The 22,826-nt window shown below is 36.9% G+C and overlaps 1 protein-coding gene across 1 annotated transcript; it reads left to right on the top strand.

The window, feature by feature from the left end:
* The first annotated feature begins 18,149 nt into the window (after nucleotides 1-18,149).
* LOC104422147 (transcription factor MYB114-like) lies at nucleotides 18,150-22,438 on the top strand. The gene is made up of 3 exons (XM_039303088.1): nucleotides 18,150-18,273; nucleotides 18,817-18,946; nucleotides 21,947-22,438. The coding sequence occupies exons 1-3, from the start codon at nucleotides 18,150-18,152 to the stop codon at nucleotides 22,314-22,316; spliced, it is 624 nt and encodes a 207-aa protein (XP_039159022.1). The 3' UTR covers nucleotides 22,317-22,438.
* Nucleotides 22,439-22,826: the final 388 nt, after the last annotated feature.

Raw genomic sequence — 22,826 nt, 5'->3', positions numbered from 1 at the left:
CTGCACCCGCATTAACTTCGGATCCTATTTTCAATTTGGAATCTATGTCTACCCTGAAGTCTAACATCATTAAAGGACATTAATAGCAACATTTGTGATCTATTTCTAGATTGATTTTCTATGAGGTTTCAAATAGAAATACTAAAGATTTTTCAACAGATGGTTGAGATTTATTTACTTGTATTTCATCAACTACAAAGTTATTCTTTTCTAAAATTAAAAGCATTGCAAAAAATAGATAACTGAATATAATAAACAATTCCTCACGTTCAAATCACTAAAACACTCTCAATTTATCCCAACCTCTAATTACTCCTAACTTATATAGTATTTATCAATCACAATTCCTCACGAAATTATTTCTCAATTTTATTGATGAATATAAAAGCTTAGCATGCGATTTTCATTGCTTCAAACACTCGGTATGTAATTTGCGAGCACGCCGTCCAATTGATTGTCATGGCCAAATGCTCATCTATGATACTATTCTTGAAGAAAATTTGCTTCTTATATTATATAATATAAAAAAATGGATTCCACATGGAAAGTCTGCTCAAGTTAGGAAATCTAATTGTATCAAGCTTCCTTCCTGGGTTCAAACTCAAGCCATGTTCTCAACAATCTCTACTTAAGTTCGACATTTAAGTCAAGTCACAATAATTACATTGAAATCTCAACTTCATTTCTACTTTCTTACAATCCTTGTGGACTCAACCAATATAGATAACTTCTAAATCAAAGCCATATTGAACTTCGCGGAACATTGACCTCATCTAACATTAACTTAACCTACATCATTAATCGCTCTACAAGGATTTTCTAACGCAAGTAGATTAAAAAAAGGAAAACCATCTTTGCATCTATATCTATTAGGAGATCGAGCACGAACCTCATTAAACTCAATAGTTACAGCAACTATAGGCACTATTAGCTCCAGCTCACTATAAGCACCATCCATGTTGATTACTCCACTACTACCCATTGCCTCAGGAGTTTATGGTCATAACTTTACCTTGAAACTAAACACCGTTCGAGTCTTTTTATAAACACTACCATAAACACTTTTTACCCAGCAACATTAGAGACTCATCAAATGTAACTCCTCCGCCGATAACATATGAATTTAATTTTTGCATAAACTAGGAATTAGCACTTTCTTGCCCTTCTATCGAGGTCACCAACATTTACTTGAACATAACATGATAGACCAAATGCTCTAACAATAAAATAATCAGTAATGTTAGCCGACTACGCTTCATTACGAGTCAAGCATCCGATTGTGGTTAATGAAAACCTATCCACTAGGTAACTCATCGTACTAGGCACATCTACTAGGAATTTCCCAGCTATCCAAGCACTAGAAAATGAGTCGTCTCCATTAATGTTTTATTGATATACTCACAACCTATTGTGGTTCACTAGTACTAGTGCGATACCTCAATATGTCTTCCTTCATGTAGAATTCATTTCACAGTTGTGACCAGAACTCCATATTATTGTTAGTCCACACATGCTTGATCTTCTTACTAGTTTCTCTTTCAATGAAAGTTCTCAACTACAAGATCTTGACAACATCATCAAACTTGTGACCAAACACAAACAATAAGGTCCTCCTCGAGTAGTCATCCACAATTATTGTCATAAATTTATCAATTTTTCTCAAAGGAAATCGTGACAACCTGTGACATATAAGTGAATCAACTTTGCAATATTCATGATTTCTCTAAAAATTGTATCGATTGCACTTTTGCTTTTTGTGTAAGTCACATCACCTACATAAATCCGGTTTATCATCTGCATAACCATATAACAATTCCTTTCACTCGAAATCTTCAAGCTTCTCTCACTAGTGTGCCCCAAACTTATATGCCACAATTGAGACTATCGAACACATGCATCCAACATTTCTATGGTGAGATCCATCATTATCTCTCTCTATGAAGCTCATACAGGCAACTATACTTGATTTCTCTCATTACCACCAAGACACATTGAACAACCTTTAGAAATCCACATTCTTGAGTATACCAACACCCAACTAAATCTAGGGCACTTAAGAAAATTAAGTTTTTCTTTAACTCTAGAGCATGCCTCTCTCCAATTAAGGTCCTCACATAACATCTTGCATTATAATTCTAACATCACCAACATTCACAACATTACGATCAACATTAATTGTCATTTGCACTTTACCATTATTTGTGCACTGATAAGTATTAATCAAGTTTATGTTTCATAAATGGTGAAACAAACTACCTAGATTCATAATCCATCTGTTAAATGATGAATCCTTATTGATAGACAAGACATGATCAATACCATCAAGACACCATAAGCAATTGCACCAATATCATCAATGGATAATTCCCTTACCCTTCTCACTCTTCAGTTTAAGGCAATCCCTTCGAAAATGCCTTTCTAGCCACAATTCGAACAAACAACACCACCAATCCTAGACTGGCAAAGTCTATTCAAGTTTGCACTACTCTTGCTAACACAACAATAGTTTTTCCTTTAACTTTATATACTAAACCAATAAATATAAGCTCACTAGATTCCCTTCTATGGATGTCTTCACTTAGAATCAAGTCAAGAACCTCATTAGATATGAAACTTATTGACCCAACGAAATTACTAATATCATTAACAATATTATTCCCGTTATTAGAAAATGAAGATAATAAAATCAAAAAACATACCTCATCATCGAAGTGGATATTAACTGAACTCAGTTGACTAATGATTACCTTACATTCATTGGTATAATCAGCAACTAACGCATTTATGTTCATCTTTAAGTAAAACAAACGTTGCATCAAGTAGACCTTAATGATCGCAGAAGGAGGGTTTCTCGTACATGTTGGACAGGGCATTCATTGAATTCGCAGTGATCATCTTTTTCATAATTTTAAATGGGATGTTATGAGCCAATATTAGCCAAATAACACATGATGCCTATCTATCCAACTGCTTCCAACCGGTTTGCTCCATTGAATATGGTTTCCGCCTAGACAAGGGCAAGTGCAGATTTCTTAGCTGTAGATAATCCTAAATCTACATTTTCATAAAGCAAAAATGCTTGCATCAAATCTGTCGATTTTCACTTTTCCTTCTTCTATCATCATCAATTGGCTTCAACTTAGTCAAGCCTAGCTCTAATATTAATTGTTGCAAAAAATAAGCGATCCAACGATATAATAAACAAAACAAGGATATAACTTGAACACTAGATTTTACGTAATTGGTTTGATGAGACCTACTATATGGGAAGAGTAGCATAGAATTCCCTTATAGATGAAGCGATACAATGGAGATAAATAAGCACACTTGAATTTTAAAATACTTCTAGTATTTCTCAGTCCTTAATTACCTCAAACAATTTATATAGTGTTTAGCTCTCATAATTCCTCACAAATAAATTTTCAATCGTACAAATGAATTCACTAAATATTAACACAAGACTTTCATGACTTCAAATCCTTGAGATGTAATTTATGAGCAAGTCATACAATTGATTGTCCTAATCAAAAACTATTCTTGGATACTCTTCACCCAAAAGATAAAAAATAAAAAACCTACTTGGATTGGGCTTCTTTCAGGAGCTCAAACTCAAGTTATATTCTCAACAAAAATAAATAGAGATGTGCATGGAATATTCTCTAATAGGGGCAATATCACTTTAATAAATACTTGATTTGCACCATAACTCCTCAGTTCATCCATGATGTTTGAATTCGTCACTGCAACCTTATCGACATGTCAAAAGGCTAGGAAGTCTCTTTAAGTTCATATGATGCAGTATGCGTAAATTTGCGAAAGCAACAAAATGATCATTAAATTTGCTCACCCACAGATACTTTCAAATCTTCAAAAAGGTATGGCTGGTCCTGGTGTTGATTGCGAGACGTCATTGGACCATCCGCTTATTTTCGAGAATAGACAAGATAATTACTTCCACTTTTGCCCTCCCTTCATTCTGTCAAAAATTGAAGTCTGTGTGTCCCATATGTGGGGAAAGGACGGTTTGTCCTTTGCCCAGATATAGGAAAAGCACTGCAATAATGAAAGAGATTGCAACGTCTGACATGCCTTTAGGTGAAGGGACAGCCTCTCCGAGCAAAATTAGGATTCTTTGTTTTAAGTAAACTCTAGGTCTTGTCACTTCTTTTCTAAGCTTCCCGCAGGATTTATAATTCCTTAAATGATTTGTTGGTTGTAAGAAGGGAAGCGAACGGTCTGTTGTTTATCATGGTCCGCAGCTTGTCTTATTTGACAGCTCAAAGTAGTTATGTATTATCATAAAGCTAACTTGTATGAACTTTGAAACTTAAAATTTGAGAGTATTTTTAAAGGTGAGAAAAAAAAATCTTCTCTAATTAGGGATATAAGGTGTGTAGGCACTAATATATTAAAATAAAGAATGCATCTAGACTGAGCGTTAAGTTATCGGACTACCACTGAAAGCTCTTATCAAAAGCTTGCTTCCTGCTAATTGGACATGTGATTCGTACAGTGCTTAAAACTGGTACGTCTAATCATTACCCCAATTATAACGAAAGGCCATCCATTATGGATTTGGGAGGAGAAGCCCATCTAGTAGCTTAGTGATCCCAATTGTTGTTACACTTTGAAAATTGTAGGTTCTCTGATCCTTCGAATGATGATTTCATTGGATTGGAAATGACTCTAGCCACGAAATACGTGTTAACTTCGTGGATTATAGCTTAGAGACAAGACGAATCTTGACGAGTAATCCGATACAAAAAGAATAATGCAATTCATAATGTGAGAAGTCAAATCTGTACCGTGTAGCAAATTAATTTACACACGCATCCGCAACACTGCTAAGCTAACTATTTATCCAAATTTTAGCAAGAAATAGAAAACCTGCTGGGTGATGATTCGCTTCATTAGATAAAACACACGGAGATGGTCAAGTGATCTTGCTTGCTCAATTGGTTATCACAATTCATTCCAATTGAACTTTGGGTAGTCTATCTAGCTCTTGAGCTAACGCACTCCCCTAGTGCGAACTAGTTGATTTTAGAAGTTGATTTGCAGTTTGCAATTTCTCAAAATCTTTGATGGTAGCAGCAAGTTGAGAAATTCAAGAGAGTTTGCTTGTGCAGATCTTCAAGACGGTTCATTTGTGTGGGGAAGTCATTATCCGTTGTCCATACAAGGAAGTTAATGCATGTGTGGACTGGCTAGAAATTTCTCTTCTAGAATCGTCTCAAATTATCATATTGATTTTTTTTTTTTTGGGACCTTAGTACGTCCTTAAACTACTACGTCTGAACTTTGGGACTTAAAACAACAGGGCATTCCTTAGGGTGAAAAAAGAAAAACTTTCCTGTAATTTGGGTATTTCTCTTTTAGAAGCGTATCAAATTATAATATTAGAGACTGTCCTCCACATGATTTTCTTCCTTTGATCTTAGGTGACTGAATTAGTGCTCTAACTCCATGGATACGTTTAGATGTGTAGCTTTGATTGGCTTTAAGCCCGTTTAATTACCGAAAAAGTAGGACACAAAGGGAGACTTCATTTATATTAGTCCAAAAGACACGAAGTCTTAATTGATTCACTAATCTTGGCAAATCTTATTCTTGCCTAGGAATATAACTAGAGAAACATAGATCTGGAGAGGGATTAGCGTCCCCCACAATCCCCACATTTTTCAATTATATCTTTAAATGCAACCGTCAAAGTTATTTCCTAATATATTGGATGTAATGCCTTTATTATTATTCTTTTCCGAAGACATGTTTATGACTCCATGTATCGTGGATGCTTTGTGTTTTAAAAAGATTCAAATGATGTGTAAGTGTATTATTAGTATTCGTGTGATGTGTATGTAAAATGCAATTGACTAAACGGCATAACTTGTTCTTACCCATTAAACCTTGTAACTAGTGATGTTCTAGAAAAAGGCCGGGTTACCATTATTGGTGATTTCAATTAAAGGGTTTCAGCCCCATTTCTTGTGAGGTCGTTATTATCATATGTATTGGTAAAGCCTTCGTCAAAGGATCGGCGAGATTTTTACTTGACCTCACATAGATAATTGTTATGGTACAATCTTTAATCAATTGTCTCACATATTCATGTCTTAGACTAATGAGTCTAGACTTACCATTATAGGTGCTACTATAGGCTCTTGCCAAAGTGGCCTGACTATCACAGTGGATAAAAATAGGAGGCATAGGACTAGGTCATAATTTGATATCTAACAACAAATTTCTAATCCATTCAACCTCTTTCCCAGCTGCCGCCAAAGCAATAAATTCATATTCCATTGTTGAGTGAGTTATACATGTCTGTTTCTTGCTCGCCCAAGATACATCACATCTAGCTAGTGTGAAGATCCATCCAGAAGTGGAACGCTCATCTCCCACACTTGTAATCCAACTAGCATCGGTGTATCCTTCTAATACAGCCGGATAATTATTGTAGAACAATCCAAAATTTTTAGTTATCTTAAGATAACCAAAAATTTTAGTAATAGCTCTCTAATGTTCTGTACTTGGATTATTAGTATACCTACTCAACTTGCATACAGAATAAGCAATATCGGGTCTAGTACAATGCATCACATACATTAAAGACCCTATAGCACTTGCATATTCTAGTTGTGCCACCGCTCTACCAGTATTATAATTTAATTTAATACTAGAATCAAATGGAGTACTTATTTCTTTAAAACCAAGATGTTGAAATTTATTTAATAATTTTTCAACATAACTACATTGGCTTAAAGAATAACCCCCACTATTTTTCTTAACTTTAATACCTAAGATAGTATCTACTTCACCCAAATCCTTCATTTTAAACATGGAAGTTAGATACTTATTAGTCTCATTAATTCCAGTCATATTCGTTCCAAAAATGTGCATATCATCAACATACAAGCACACTAAGACACCATAGTCTTTAGTGAATTTAGAGTATATACACCTATCAGCACTACTATTGATGAAACCATTTGACAATATGACCGAATTAAACTTTTCATGCCACTGCTTAGGAGCTTGCTTAAGTCCATAAAGAGACTTAATCAATTTACATACTTTTCTTTCATTTCCAGGAAGAACAAAACCCTCTGGTTGTTCCATGTAAATCTCCTCATTTAAGTCTCCATTTAAGAAACCAGTCTTAACATTCATTTGATGAACACAAAGATCATAAATGGAAGCTAGAGCAAAAAGAACTCGAATAGAAGTTATACGTGCAACAGGAGCATATGTATCAAAATAATCTATTCATTCCTTTTGTCTATATCCCTTAGCTACAAGTCTAGCTTTAAAAGCTTGAATGGAACCATCAGAATGATATTTTCTTCTAAAAACCCATTTGCACCCAATAGGTTTTGATCCTTTCGGTAAATCTACTAATACCCAAGTATTATTGGACATAATTGAGCCCATTTCATCATTCACAGCTTCTTTCCAAAAAGAAGCATCTCTAGAAGACATAGCATCATTAAAGCTTCTAGGATCATCTTCTAAATTTAATACTAAAGGGTATTTATTTATCACGTTATTATCTCCATCTCCTTCAACAAGAAAGACATGAGTAATAAAATCAGGGCCTAAGTCTTTTATTTTCCTAGCTCTAGTACTTCTCCTTAGTTCAATCATGTCTTTAGAATCATTCGTTTCTTTCTCTTGAAAATCACTTTGAGTTTCCATAGATCTTGAATAATTTTCAATTATTTCAGAACTTGTAAAATATTTATTCTCAAAGAATTCGACGTCTCTCGATTCTACTATGACATTAGACTCTAAATCAAGAAGCCTATAAGCTTTACTATTTTCAGCATATCCTACGAAAACACTTTTGATAGCTCTAGGACCAAGCTTTGTTCTCTTAGGATCCGGAGCTCGGTAGTATGCTAAACACCCCCACACTTTGAGATATGACAAATTTGGCTTTCTACCTTTCCATATTTCATAAGGAGTTATGTCATTTTTCTTGGAATGTATTCTATTATGAATATAGCATGCAATAAGTAATGCTTCTCCCCAAAGATTAATTGGTAGCTTTGAATTTGAAAGTATACAATTAACCATTTCTCCAAGAGATCGATTTTTCCTTTCAGCTAAACCATTTTGTTGTGGAATATATGGTGCTGAAGCTTGATGAATAATATCATGTTCTTCACAAAATGAAAAGAATTCATTTAAGAAATATTCTCCACCTCTATCTAATTGTAGAACTTTGATTTTCTTTTCTAATTGATTCTCTACTTCAGCTTTATATTTCTTAAACATGGTAAATGTTTTATCCTTCGATCTCATGAGATAAACATATAAGAACCTACTACAATCATCCACAAAGGTAATAAAATACCTTTTACCTCCACGTGTTAGCATACCATTAAATTCACATATATCACTATGAACCAAATCCAATAAATTCGAATTTCTTTTAACACTAGGAAATGGCTTCTTAGTAAGTTTTGACTTAGCACATATTTCATATTTATCAAATTCGCCATTAAAATTTATCAAGTCTAATTTTCTCATGTTCTTCAAATAACAAATATTTATATGTGCCAACCTACTATGCCATAAAATTGAAGACTCCACAATATAAGCAAAACTAGAAATATTATTATTGATACTCAGTTGATACATGCCATCATTGGCATAACCCTTCCCAACAAACAGCCCATTTTTTGACAGGATAACCTTGTCGGATTCAAACAAAACCCAAAACCCCCTCTTACAAAGTAAATCAATAGAAACTAGGTTCTTCCTAATTTCGGGTATAAATAATGTGACATCCAGATTTTCGGGTTCTAAATTCGACTGGATAAATATGGCCGTTTTAATCAGAATTTTGTAGAGGACCGTTTTTTATTGTGAAATCAGGATGCAAGATGGGTTATTGGATGAGGAGAATATTCAATTGAAGCATTGAGGCATCACTTGGAATTATTGAGGCCTTACAAGGTTAAATTGAGAAGAAATGAGTGATCAATTGGAGGAGGTATCAAGCAATTTCGCGTGCCCCCATCCCACTAGCCATTTTGGACCAATTCACATGTCCAAGAAGGAGAGCAGGTGGTTCAATGGCAGGAATAAATACTTGGCCTAGAGTGAGTATGGGAGATTTTTGTGGAAAGATCAAGCTAGGGGGGGCCCTCCACCTTGGCTTTCCTTGCACGTTTCTTAGCCAACACCCTCCTTCGCACATATGCTTCTCTTTCATTTTTCTTTGTTGATTTCCCTCAGCCATTTCACCAATTTCCTCACTCGCTTCTTCACCCCTTCATTTGCTTCTTTGGATTTCCTTCATCTTTTCCCATGAACAGCTCCACTCACCGAAACCCCAAGCTCCCACGCCGTCCACCAATTTTTGTTCCCCACCGAAGAACCCCACTCAGGAGGTCAACACAGCAAAGCTCCCAAGCGATTTATTGACCCCTTGAAGCCGCGTCCACCGAAGCCGCTCGCCGCTTGTCTGTTTCTCCCTCACGTCTTCTGCTTTCTTTAATTTGCTTGGACGGAAGCAAACCCGCAGAAGCAGCCCCACGATCCCTCTTCTTCTCTGCCATGCCGCACTCACGCATGCCTCATCCCCACCGAGAAATTTCTTCCCTGTAGCTCACCCACGTATTTCATTCGGTCAGCAAATCAGCAACTTCTTCTCATGGTTAACTCCAGCAGCGACGAAAAGGATTCCTCCGAGAGACCTCACGTCCCGCAAGCCCCGCAGCTGCAACTCAGCCCGGTTCCTGGTCGTTCCATCACTGCGGCCACCGAATCCAGTCATACCGTGTCCATTCAGCCACTGATTTCATACCTGCAGAACCGATTCAGCAAGGTCAGAAGCTCGGGAGCAGAATACCCAACTCGAACAGCGAGCTTGTAGGCTGATTTCGGCCCCGGTTTGGCCCCGCTTGGCAGTCTTGCTTTGAGGTTTATCGGCACTCGTCGCGTGCTCGTCAATTTGATCCGAGCGGATCTTTAATCAAGTGAGTTTTACTCACTAATGCCTTCTTAGTGCGCTAATTATACTTAAAGGTTGATTAGTGTTAATTAAGTGTAATTAGGTTGTTAGATTAGAATTGATTAGTGATTATTAGTTAATTACTTTGCATATTAGTTGTGTGATTAGTGTAATTAGATAGAGAATTGCATGTAGTATTTATTGGATACTTCTTGGGATTTTTCCCGTCCCTTATCGGGTGTTAATTAGGCGATTCGGGCCTAATTGGAATTTTTAGGAATTAAATATTAATTTTCGAAATTAATTATTTAATTATTTATTTTCCGGAAATTCAACTGGGATGGCCAGTGACCGGGATTTTATGCTGATGATCGTGGCGCAGTCCGTTTATTTAATTGAGCTTTATATTGTGCTAAATTGAATTTATTGTATTTATTTATTTAATTTTCGAAATTAATTATTTGATTAATTATTTTCCGGAAATTCAACTGGGATGGCTAGTGATCGAAATTTCGTGCTGATTGTCGTGGAGCAGTCCATTTATTTATTTGAGCTTTAATTCGTGCCGAATTGATTTAATGGTGCATTTTTAAGTATGTTATTAAATAACGAAATTTTGGCCTTGTGATTGAGAATTGGTTGGGTATCGATTGTTAGTATCGAAAGTGAGTTGGTAAATCACTTGGAGAATGCACGTGGCCCAGTGAATTGGAATGTTACTTGGGAAAGACACGTGGCTTGGTGATTAGATATGTCATCTTGGCGAAAATGTAGCCTTAGAGAATGCACGTGGCTCGGAGACTCGGTATGTCTTCCTGGAGAATGCACTTGGCTCGATGACATAGTATGGCATTGTAAAAAAAAAGGTCGGGTGGGACCGTAAAGCCACTAGTTCTTGAGAGGGTCGGGTGGGACCGTAAAGCCACTAGATCTTGAGAGGGTCGGGTGGGACCGTAAAGCCACTAGATCTTGAGAGGGTCGGGTGGGACCGTAAAGCCACTAAATCCAAGGAATTGCTTGGTGTTGGATGAATGACCTAGAAATGATTCGACTGGCTTGTAATCGACTAGGTCGATTGATCGATGATTCGATCTGAGTGTGAATTGATGTGATTCATTGCCTTGGTTTGATGTTGTGAATTAAATGATTGAATGGAAATGACCGTGAGTGGTCTTGTTGACATGTAATCGACTAAGTCAATTAGATCGATGCTTTGATCTGTGATGTGATTGCCTGTGTGCCTATTTGATCTGTACTAATATGCAGGTGGAATCTGAGGCTAAGGTAAGTTCTTTGACTCATGTTGTGCATAGGCAGCCCTAAGGTGTATTAGTTTACTAATCGGGTCTTAGGAGGTAGAACTTGCTGAGACGTTGTCTCAGTGGTTATTGAATAACCATTTTAGGACCTGGATGAGGAGCCTAAGGAGCATGAATCTGATGAGGAGATCCCTGTTGAGGAACCCAAAGAGGAGTACGTGGAGGAGGACCCCGAGTATGACATCGAGTACGACCCGAATGAGGACCGAAATCCTATCCTGTCTTGTCAGACCTTGTTTGCATGTAAAAAGATGTAGTTGTGAATTTTCAGTAAGAAAAATATATGGCCTGCTTTTCTATCCCATTGCTTTATTGTCTGGGGATTTATAACTGCTTCCGCATGTGCATATATAAATGAAAGGGTCGGCGATACATAGTCCTGGGATATCGCATTTTAAAATCGACCAAAAGTAAGGGATGTGTGCGTGCCTGAGGGTCGGGGCGTGACAAATAACACATTAAGAAGAGTTATCTTCTTTCCAGAAGTGAAGTCTATCTCCACCGTGCCTTTTCCAGCAACCTTTGCAAGAGCATTATTCGACATCAGGACCTCTTGAACATTTGAGTCAACAATCTCTTCAAATTGCTTGAACATGTACTTGTCCTTGCACACATGAACTGTTGCTCCAGAATCTATCCACCAACCGATTGGATAGTGGTAGAATTAATTTCAGAAACCATAGCCATCATATCATTGATTTCAGAAATTTCCATGTTCAAAAACATGTTTGAAATCATGGCTACATAATTTTCTTCAACCAGATTTGCATCTGCTTTCACCACCGGAATATTCTTGTCCTTTGAAATGCTCTTGTGGTGAATGCAATCCTTGGCGTAGTGTCCCTATTTGCCACAAACAAAACATCAACCATTTTGCTTCTCTTGTGTTCTCTTGAATTTATGCCCTCGCTTTTTACTTTGAAGTTTTGGCTGAGTTTCCGTTTTTTATCCACAAAATTCACCTTGGAATTGTATAAAACAGAATTATCACGTAAACATGACTCTTCCTCAATGCAAAGATGTTTTTGTATTTGCTCCAAAGTAAAGTCCTCCGACTTGTGAATCAACATTTTTCCATAGTCTTTCCAACTTGGAGGCAATTTCGCAATAATTGCTCAAACTTGAAAAGCTTATGGAATATCAATCTTGAGAGCACGAATCTTATTCACAATCACTTGCAATTCATGGACTTGTTCCAACAAGGGTTTAGTATCAATAAACTTGAAATCAAAATACTTTGCAATTAGATATTTGTTGGTACATTGCTCCTCCGCTTTGTACTTGAATTCCAATGCATTCCAAATTTCTCTGGCCGACTTCATTTCAGTGAATAAGTCGTACAAACGATCGGAGAGTATGTTCAGAATGTGTCCTCGACAAAGTAATTCATCATCCGCACGTTTCTTCTTTTCCTTATTAACCCTCTTAATGGCTTTCGCACTTGGCTGTCCTCCATCGAAAGTAGGCTTAGGATCTTCTATAGGCACCAAGTTAGGATCCAGTATGTAGGAGATCTTCAGAGCAGTGAGTAAGAACATCATCTTGTCCCTCCAGCGAGCAAAATTGTTCCCATCGAACCGGTCTAGTTTGACCATATCTTGATTCATAACTTTGATTGTCTTCGACTCCATTGTAGCAAAATAAATCCTTAAAATTGTTGGAAAAATATGGCTTCGAAATGGGTTGAACAATGAAATCGGATCGAGTAAAACAACTCGGACTTTGAGGCGTGATATCACTTTCTTTAAGGAATTATTTGCCCCACAACGTTGCTAATGGTCACCGGCAAAAATCCTCCAGGATACAACAAAGTCTCGGATGAGAATGCTAGATAGCAATTCTAGTATTTCTCCAGGGTCTCTTTAGAAAACAATCGAAAAATTGACTGCAGTTTTTTCAGAAAGAAGACTAAAAAAATGACAACATTTTCTTTCCGAAAAATGACAAGTATATATATGAAATAGTCTTGCAACTCTTCGTGAAAATTGCCAAAGAATGAACAAACACGTCTTTTAGAAAATTGTTCGGATAAACAAATGCGACTCTTCGGAAGAAGTCGAAAACCAAACAATTGCAACCTTTTAGAAAAAAAATTGCAAAACCGAATAAGTAATTTTTTTTTCCAAAGGTTGTCTTGAAAAGACACAAATAAGATTCGGAATAATAGTTTTTTTTAAATAGAATTTCGAATTTCGAATTTTCGTTTTATATTTCATTTCCGAAAATTCTCAAATTAAAAGGCAACCTTTGAATTAAAAAATAAAAAATAAATAAATAGTAAGGGATTAATGCTAATTAAACCGCGGGCGCGCAAAGTACTAAGTGCGCCACATAATCGTGCCAAAATCGCGCACCCGCACGCAGGTATGGTAGGGGCGTCGGGAGGCTTCCACAAAGAAGACAGTGAACAGTCCCTTTTTCTTTTTTTTTTTTTTTTTTCTTTTTTTCTTCCCTCTCTGCTGTACGTCACTTCTCCCTCTGCCCTCACATCTTTTCTCCCTTTCCCTCTTTTCTTTTCTTTCTTTGACTTTGACAAAAGAACAAAAGAAATACAAAAAATCCACAAAAGACGAAGTTCCCTCTTTTCCTTCACGGATTTTTTTCTTGCAGAAATTCCTCTCTCGAATTTTTCCGAATTCCCCCAATTCATGAAAAATGAGCCTCTCTTTTATAGTGATTAGAAACGGTCTCTTTATATGGCATTTCCCGAGTTACCATTTCTTGTCACATTAAATCAAATCTGTATGATTTGGCAATCAGCTCAATTCTTGCCCATTTTTCACTTGATTTCAAAATTGTTGCTGCATTTAACAAAATCCGAACATCCATCAAAATTTCATATTTCCTTGCATAATTCAATCAAATCAATTTCCCGCATTTTTCATTTTTTCCTTTTATTTGTTCCAATGCAATTTTTATTTTCTTTATTTTCCTATATTTGCTAAAATTAGGTGTCAACAAATGGTCGTCGACGGGTCCTGGGACGTCACTTTCTATCGACCAAGGGAAGAGACTGTTGCGTGCTCAGGATTCGGGGAGTGACGATTGGGATCTCACTAACGTTCTTCAGATCCATCATCAATTTGTTAAATTCATTTAAGTGGACTCTGATAGACGTATCTTCAGCATATTGGAACTGAACAATCATCTTCAACAAATATTGGCGATTATTCATGTTAAAATATGTCTCGAGTTTAAGCCCGGAGTGAAAAGCTGAATTTTGAAAGTAAATTAAATTGAAATTCAAGCAGAGATTGGCAAGGGAAAATCAAAAAGGGAAAGTTAGAATTTTGACTTGAATAAAAGATGCATTCGTCAAAATTCTTCAGCAAGAGAAGAAACAAATAAAAAAATAAAGGAAAGAGTCAAAATTCTGGATTTGACCGAATCATACGGTTTTCTCTCCGAGTAAAATTGGTTTGTCTTCTTTTGCTGCAATATATATAACTTTATGCTCGTGGGACTCTCTTGAGTGAAGCATACATATTCAAGCGCCGTTTACTCGGAGTGTCGTGGGTGTTCTGTTTGTGAAACACCGTTCATAGGTGCTGGGTGCTTGGCTTTGGATCTTCGTGTTGTTCGTGCTGCGAAGCTTACTCTTGAATTACATCCAAGAAGCTTAGTGTTTGTAGTCGATTAAATCTTCAGGTAAGATTTGCGTGTAATTCCTTCGTGAGATTGAGAGATTATTTTTGAGGAATTTCGAGGCTAAACACTGTGTGCGTTATTGGGTGTAATTGGGGCTTGGGAAACACTGAGAGAATGTTTGAGTGACTCAAGTGTATAATCTCCTTGTATCGCTTGATCTATAGTGAAATTCGCTGCTGCTCTCCCCGTGGACGTAGGTCTTTATGACTGAACCACGTAAATCTAGTATCTGACTTATTTTCTTCTTCTGTCTATATTTTGTTTGATCGCTCGCCCTATCGCAACAATTCAAACCCTTTGTTACATAGAGGGCTTGAAGTTTTACCCACAAATATGCAGCATGCTTCTCTTTACCCATCTCTATTAACACCTCATTCTATAGGTTCAACAAGATTATACTCTTCACCCTCTCCATTTGCTCATTTTTATTGGTATGTTTCATTGCTTTCGGCAATTTATCATTGCCATCCAATGCCTTAGCTAAACTTTAGGTTGTTAATAGCACACATATATTAGTACTCCACAACCCAAAGTTATTCCTTTCGTTAGATTTCTCAATTTCTACTTTCCCTCCAAACATAATTGCAAAACCTTAGCTCGAATTCCAATTGTTGAAATATTTTAACTCGGAAGCCCCCAAAATCTTAATATCAAGAGCAACAGAAATCAAGAGAGATATAAAAGGAAGAATAATAAAGATACAAGAGATTTATATGATTCGATCAAAGTATAGATATATACGTCTATAAAGAGAGCAAACTGCAAAGAATTCACTAATCAATCAAAGAATTACACGATAACTATCTCTCATACGCTCAAGTATTTATTTAAATTTTGAAATTACACCTTATGTCCACGGTGTTTTCAGCACAAATCTCCCGATTAATTCACTAATTAATCAAAGAAAAATAAAAGATACAAGAGATTTATATGATTTGATCCTAGAGAGAGTCAACTACAAATAATCTACTAATTAATCAAAGAATTACATGATAATAATCTCTCATACATTCGAGTATTTTTTTTTTAAATTTTAAAATTACACCTTATGTCCACGGTGTTTTATGCACAAATCTCCCGATCCGCCGGAGGGGGGTACCTTCTGGTTGGATTAGAAGAAAGCAGAAGATAACAAAAGGACCAAGAGACCACTCCAATAAAATAATGATTTGAACTGTTCCTTTTATCGTTAATGGCTTTCCTCTTCGTGTCTTCTCAGAGCTATACACTCCTTTCATAGTAGCAAAGCAAGGTGTCTCCATCATTGCTGGTGGACCCTCTTCAATAAATGTCATGGTCTATATGTCTGTGGCCTCTGAAGGGAGTTGTCGTCTCCGCTACCACCTCGTAAAAAATATAACATCTCATTTATTTTCAATAGAAACATATCTCTCATGTGATTTGTGACTGAAGAACAAATCTCTCTCCCACGTCCAAACTTAAATGAAGCCCATGAGCAGTTTGTCACAGTTAAAGAAATTAATGTTAGAACCCTTATAATGCTTCTTTCTTCTACGCAAGCATATAGAATTAACGTTGGCAGGAAAAAATAACCAACTCTAAGATTTCACGAAAGTCCAACTTGGACCTCATTTATTTGCATGTTATGGGCCATGTTTAATTGAAGGCTTAAATTTGAGACATATTTTAACAAGTTGAAATGAGGTATTGATTTTTGATAATAAAAAAAAGGGGTATTGGTTCGCTGAATTTTTAACTTCCTTCGGAGTATGGTGGATCATTTTTTTGATGGATTTGATGGGAGAGAAGGAAGTAGGCTTGTCAAAGGGGGAATAAGGATTTCAAGAGAAAGTTGAGAAGTGATATTCTTCTAATCTTCATTGAGGTAGAAAACCTCATAAAAAATAATCAATCTTAGAGGAATTCGATTTCCATAATGGAATTGGAGAGTTTAAATAACAAGGGCATTGACACATATAGGGGTGGTATTTTCCATAGATTCAGTCATGATGAAATGGATCTCTCTCTTAGTATAGACACATTTTAATTCACAGAGTTATAATCTTAGCCCAATCTAAATGAAGCTGTCTTTGATACCATGATGGGGCTATAGCATAAGCTAATGATTCCTGAGATGCTTATGCTATCTCACAACACATGGCCCTTCTCTCAGCCTTTCAATGGAACTGCCTCTTAATCTTCATAAATGATTAATCTATTTTATAAGGCTATCAAGTTTCGGAAACTTTCTAATTCCCTAGATCGATAGAGTGGTGAATGAAGGTTATATTTGTGGAACCGACTTATTGTATTGAACTAACAGTATAAACCTAAGCTTCTTACTAACATTAGAGTTCGTGGAAGAAGAGAAACTGTTGAGAAGGCCATTAAGGAATTGCATATAAAAGAGATTTTCAAAACACTAATCTTGTTCTAACTTCTTACTGAAGTAACCATTATATAGACAAAGCCATGGGTAATATTGTAGCGGTATAAACACACTATTACAATAATAGAAGCATACTTAGGACCACTAGGCATAAAAGACCGCGTTATTGTGCAAGATGCTTTCACAAGAGGAAGGACACTAATAAGACACTTCGGCCAAAAGCAATAGCCCTCATATAGAAGCAAAAGAGGTTAGTGACATCAAAGCAAGTCGTGCGTGAGAGTAATAGGCAACTCGGTCTCGTGTGTATTTTACCCATTTTATATAGATGCAAAACAGCGAATCTTGATATTTAGTGTTGGTTAATGAGAAAGTTAGTTAAAAGAATGGAAGTTACGAAACAATTCATACAAATGGTGGTCCGCGACAATGCACGGACGCTGGACCAGTAGGTACCGTACTCGCTATCTTTCTTTTCATTGCAAAAGAAATATGATTTTTCTAAATCGTTCTAAGTCCCCTTTGTGTTTTCTAGCTCTATGAAAAGATCCTCATTCCAAGATTCGACTCTGCAGACTGAAAGGTCGCAACCACGCGGAAAGAATCATATCGAACTCGGAAGATCCATTTGTACTGTTGCGTATAGCAATAATTGACGATTAGAGGAATTGCAATCTTCCGCGGTATTTGACAACCGATGTAGATCTGCGTTTTTGTGGAAAATGAAGGGGCACGTGGCCCCTAAAAGCACCGATGACAACGTAGGACTTCGAGTGTGCTTGAAAACGTAATCCGCAAACTGTTCACGAAAAGCCTCAGAGAGAGAGAGAGAGAGAGAGAGAGAGAGAGAGAGAGAGCGGGAGAGGGAAGAGAGATGCAGAAAGGATCGCTGTTCGGATTGAGGAAAGGTTCGTGGACGGAAGAGGAAGATGTTCTCTTCAGGAGCAGTGTCCAGAGGTACGGAGAAGGAGAGTGGCATCGAGTTCCTCAGAGAGCAGGTATTGTATCATTGTATGTGAAGGTTATTCTTGTTTTTTATTTGCATACACTTGTGCGCGCGTAAATCTGTATAGTGATGGGGATCATTGTTCTCTTGTTGCATCCCCATCAGCATAATCCACTTGGATTTGCGTGTGTCAAATCTTCTTGTGTCATAATATTTTATTTTTTCCAAATTTTGTGTTATCGTTATACTTTTACTTGAGTGAAAAGTTTTTCATTCGTTAAAATGGGTGGATGTGTCTTTCGTTAGTTTTGAGATAGTGATATCAAGTCGGAGTAGATTTGACTTCTTTAAGTGAAACTTTTCATGCTTTCCAATGATATTTCATCAATTTTTTTAAAATTAGACAAAAAGGGGACGTGTATTGATATTTTACTCATGTCAACGGATTGATTTGCACTAAGAGCATCTCTATACTATGTATACAGATGCACTAGAGAGAGAGAGAGAGAGAGAGAGAGAGAGAGAGAGAGAGAGAGAGAGAGAGAGAGAGAGAGAGAGATTGCTAAGCTCATGTTTGTATTTCTTGAGCTTGTAGGTTTGAATAGGTGCAAGAAGAGCTGTAGATTGAGGTGGTTGAACTATCTGAAGCCCAACATTAAGAGAGGGAAATTCCAAGATGATGAGGTGGATATGATCATCAGGCTTCACAAACTTCTCGGGAACAGGCGAGTACATGCTAAAAAAAGGTCACGTGTGAAGTGCATTTGTCGGTTTTAATAGAGTTACTTATATGGTGTTGAGCCTATCTGCGTTATTCACAACAGCCTCTCCCTCTTCCTTCTCCAAAATTGATTAAGCGTTGCATTGATCGAAACAAATGACGACCGCATGTATAAACTGTGTTAAGGATTAGGTTATTTCATTTTGGGAAAAATTTAAAAAAAAAAATCTTAAACCTATTATACTTATGTCAATTCTGTCTTTAATCTTTTAATTTGGTCAATCTAGTGCTAAACCTTTGATGTGTTGTCAAATCAGTCCTAAATCTTTTGATTTTGTCATTTTAATCATAAAACTTTCGACAATTTCTCAATTTAGTCATTGCAACAAATTTTGTTTGAAAATCGTTGATGTGTCAATCTAGTTAGCACCAATCATTTTACATGATACAACCAATATTAATATAAACAATTTTTTTAGAAAAATAATTTATTATTTTTCTTCTTTTCTATATTTTCCTTAACATTGGGTCAGTTGCCGACTGATCCTTGTTGGCGATATTCACCTAGTTGAGACGAGGTATCGTGGCCCTCACCCATGGCCTTAGTATCCTTGTCGGCCACAAGTGAGAGCATCAACCCTTGCTGAAATCCAAGCAAGGGCTACAACTCCATTGACGGCCAATGGGCCAAGGTCATGGCCCTCACCTTGATTTGGGCGAGGGCGTTGCAGCCTTCACCTGTGACCGGTGATGGCCACAATGCCCTCGCCTAGATTAGGCAATGGTTGTTAGCCCTCGCCAACCTTGGGTTGGGAAAAAAGAAAAGAATAAAGTAATAAACAATTCAAGAAAAATAAAAAGTTATCTAAATCAATACCAGTTATATCACAGAAGATAATCAACATTGACTAGACTGTCACGTCAATAATTTTCAATCATCAAAAGGTTTAGCAATTCATCAAAAGTTTTAAGGTAAAATTGGGAAAATTGAAGGTCTAAAGTTAAATTGGCCTAATTGGAAGATTTAAAATTGAATTAGTATGGGTGCAATAAATTTAATAACTTTTCAGTAATTTTCCCTTTGATTTTTTGTACGACCACCCTTCTTGGAAAGGGACAAGTGCAACTTTGGTATATGTTTGGACAACGTTACTCGTGCATAGGCATAGCCATTTGCAGTGCACCTTGTCTCCGATGACAACAGCTTGATGGGACAGGCTGATACAACCCCGATAAAGTCCATACAAGAGTCACTATTTCGGAATTGTTCAATGAATAACCTACTGTAAATATGGACCACACGCATGAGAGAGACGAAAGTTGCCGACTACAGCTCATGTCGTTGGGTTATTGATCTTAGCAGTGAAACGCGACCCTTCAAATCCAACCGTCTAGTTACTGTTTAGTATATATTAGGGGTGATCATGACTATATGGTATAACTAGGAACCTGAGAACTCAATCAGTGAGAATTGGTTCGATTCTAGATTTTAGAATATGCAAGGTAGGTTGCAAGTAAAGTCGAAAGTCTAGAATTTGTAGTAAATCTTTGTATTTTTTTTGTTCTATATCTTCATGCAATATAAAGGCATTTTATAATATTCAATGATGAGTGTGTAATATGAAATCACTAGTCCAAGTTTTTATTTTTATCTATATATATGACTATGACCTCTAGTGCATATCGCACATTCTTCGATACTTGCTCACATGTGAAGATAGAGTCTCTCTCTAGCTCCCCTACCTATTTCTTCAGACAACATTAACTGAGTACCAGTAATGGTTCTCATTAGCCGTCGTCGACTTCGGGAGGGATTGCTTACTAACTGCACGGTTGTTCATGTATTGTTCTTACATCTAGTCACTTCCGATCATGGTTACAGGTATAAGAAACTCAGAGAGATTTTTCGTTTGACGTCGATTCTGTTTATGTAGTCCAAAGAAAGGTAGACTGAACAACAGAAGCTTGAATTCCATCACAAACATGCATTTCACTCTTTGGACCAAAAAAAGAACGAGAGAGCAGGAATTAAACTATCGAGAGAGCAGGAATTAAACTATCATCTAGCAATTAAAATAACTATATCTTTGGATAGGGAGGCAAAGCATAATGGGCCGCATGCTCAGTAGGTGATTACTTAAATTCAATCAATAGAAAATTAATTTATGAAAATCCGAATCTTGCTAATTATACTGATTTAACCTAACAACAGTCCTCTTTTTTCTATGTTGGTAAGAGCTTAATGATATTCAGCTGTCAATTTTTAATTATTATCAAGCAAATATTAATTCCATTTCCATTATTAAAGATTATTAACACTTAAAATTTGGCACTTAAAATTTTTAGTTTACCCAACAGACCCTAACTCTTAGTCATTTTATCAACTTCACCAGCATAGTTGCATTTGATATGGACCAACTTATTGATTAGTTATGGCTCTGAAGGGCCATTTTTCCACATTTAAAAGTAATAATAGGTGAATAGACGGAAATTTATAGAATTTAACATAAAGGTGTTAGTGGTGCATACTTCAAATATATTACAAGAGAAAGAAACTGCTTGTTCGCAACTCATTTATAACAGTTCGCAAATTGGAGAGAGCTTATGAAAATTCCCATTCCTTGACTGTCGACATCAATTGGCCATTCCCACGATGGAAACCCTTATTTTGTCAGGATTGAACACTTACGGAAACAAAAAGAAATCACTACTTTGGATTGATACGTTTATTTATGGATCACTTGAGTGTCACAATTTTCTAAAAATATTCATCACAAGTGTCATGCCATATTGGATTGGGTATTTGGGTGAATGTCTTTTAGAAGTTATAGCATGCAAACGATCAGTCGAAAGTTTCAATACTCAAATAAACGTTTTTGAGAAATTACGATAATTTTGTGATCGAAAAAAAAGTTATGACACTCAAGTGAGTACCGTATAGAAATTATTTTCGATATCTTTCCTCATAATTTAACATTTCGTTTATTCGAAATTATTGATGCAGGTGGTCCCTAATTGCTGGGAGACTCCCGGGTCGAACTGCGAATGACGTCAAGAACTATTGGAATACCCATCTACGGAAATTGATGACTTGCCAAGGGAAGCCAGAGAACGAGAAACCCCAAGATTTGGTAAAAGTTGAAGTCATAAGGCCTCGCCCTCGGACCATCTCCAAGAACTTCTCTTCCTTGGGGGTCGAAGCCTATAGGGAGCTGAATGAGTCCCGAGAGCCGCGCGTCCACGACGTGCCTCCAAACAGAAGCCCCTGGATCGATGATGACTTTCAGCTGCGTTCGGAGACGACGGAGGCATGGTTGGATTGTTGGAGCGGACTCTCCTTCGATGCAGAAAGCATCTGGGACTGGCCGGTGTGATAGGATCTTGCCGGGCCCTTGGATATTACTTATGCATGTGTTGCCTTCATATGAGTGGGGTTTTTATGAATACGGACATGGGAGAACCAAGTGGTGTGTGTACTGCTTTTCTGCACGTGATCCCTTCGTACGCTTGTGGTCCGTATGACTGCGTACAAGGGAGAATAATGACTCTAGAACATCAACGGTGACTATGAATCCTTTCGAGATTTGCTATATATTACGTTTCGAATAAAACATCCCACATGCAAACATGACAAGATTTTCAGAATATCTACTGTGATTTTTAACGTTCGAGGAAATACTCGTTTGATGTTCCACCGTACCGTAAGTAGAACCTTTTTCAATAGTTAAAACCCTTCATCTGCATCAAAAGTTTCTGGTCTGTCTCGAATGGCGGTGAAGGACACAATTTCTCAAGAAACATGACGTGAAAGTTGGCCGACCAAAGAAGAAGAATTATGGCGATCAGAATCCTACCGTGACAGAAGAGAAAATGTTAGTTAAGAA

Source organism: Eucalyptus grandis, chromosome 10 (genome assembly GCF_016545825.1).
Source record: "Eucalyptus grandis isolate ANBG69807.140 chromosome 10, ASM1654582v1, whole genome shotgun sequence".
In the NCBI taxonomy this organism is placed as follows: Eukaryota; Viridiplantae; Streptophyta; class Magnoliopsida; order Myrtales; family Myrtaceae; genus Eucalyptus; species Eucalyptus grandis.
Note: the sequence above shows the minus strand (reverse complement) of the source record. Positions and strands in the feature narration are given on the sequence as shown.

Excerpts from the sequence above, each read along its gene's own strand:
- LOC104422147 (XM_039303088.1), top strand. The coding sequence starts at position 18,150 with ATGCAGAAAGGATCGCTGTTCGGATTGAGGAAAGGTTCGTGGACGGAA. Across the intron at positions 18,274-18,816 it reads TCGAGTTCCTCAGAGAGCAG|GTTTGAATAGGTGCAAGAAG; the intron begins GTATTGTATCAT and ends TTGAGCTTGTAG. Across the intron at positions 18,947-21,946 it reads CACAAACTTCTCGGGAACAG|GTGGTCCCTAATTGCTGGGA; the intron begins GCGAGTACATGC and ends TTATTGATGCAG.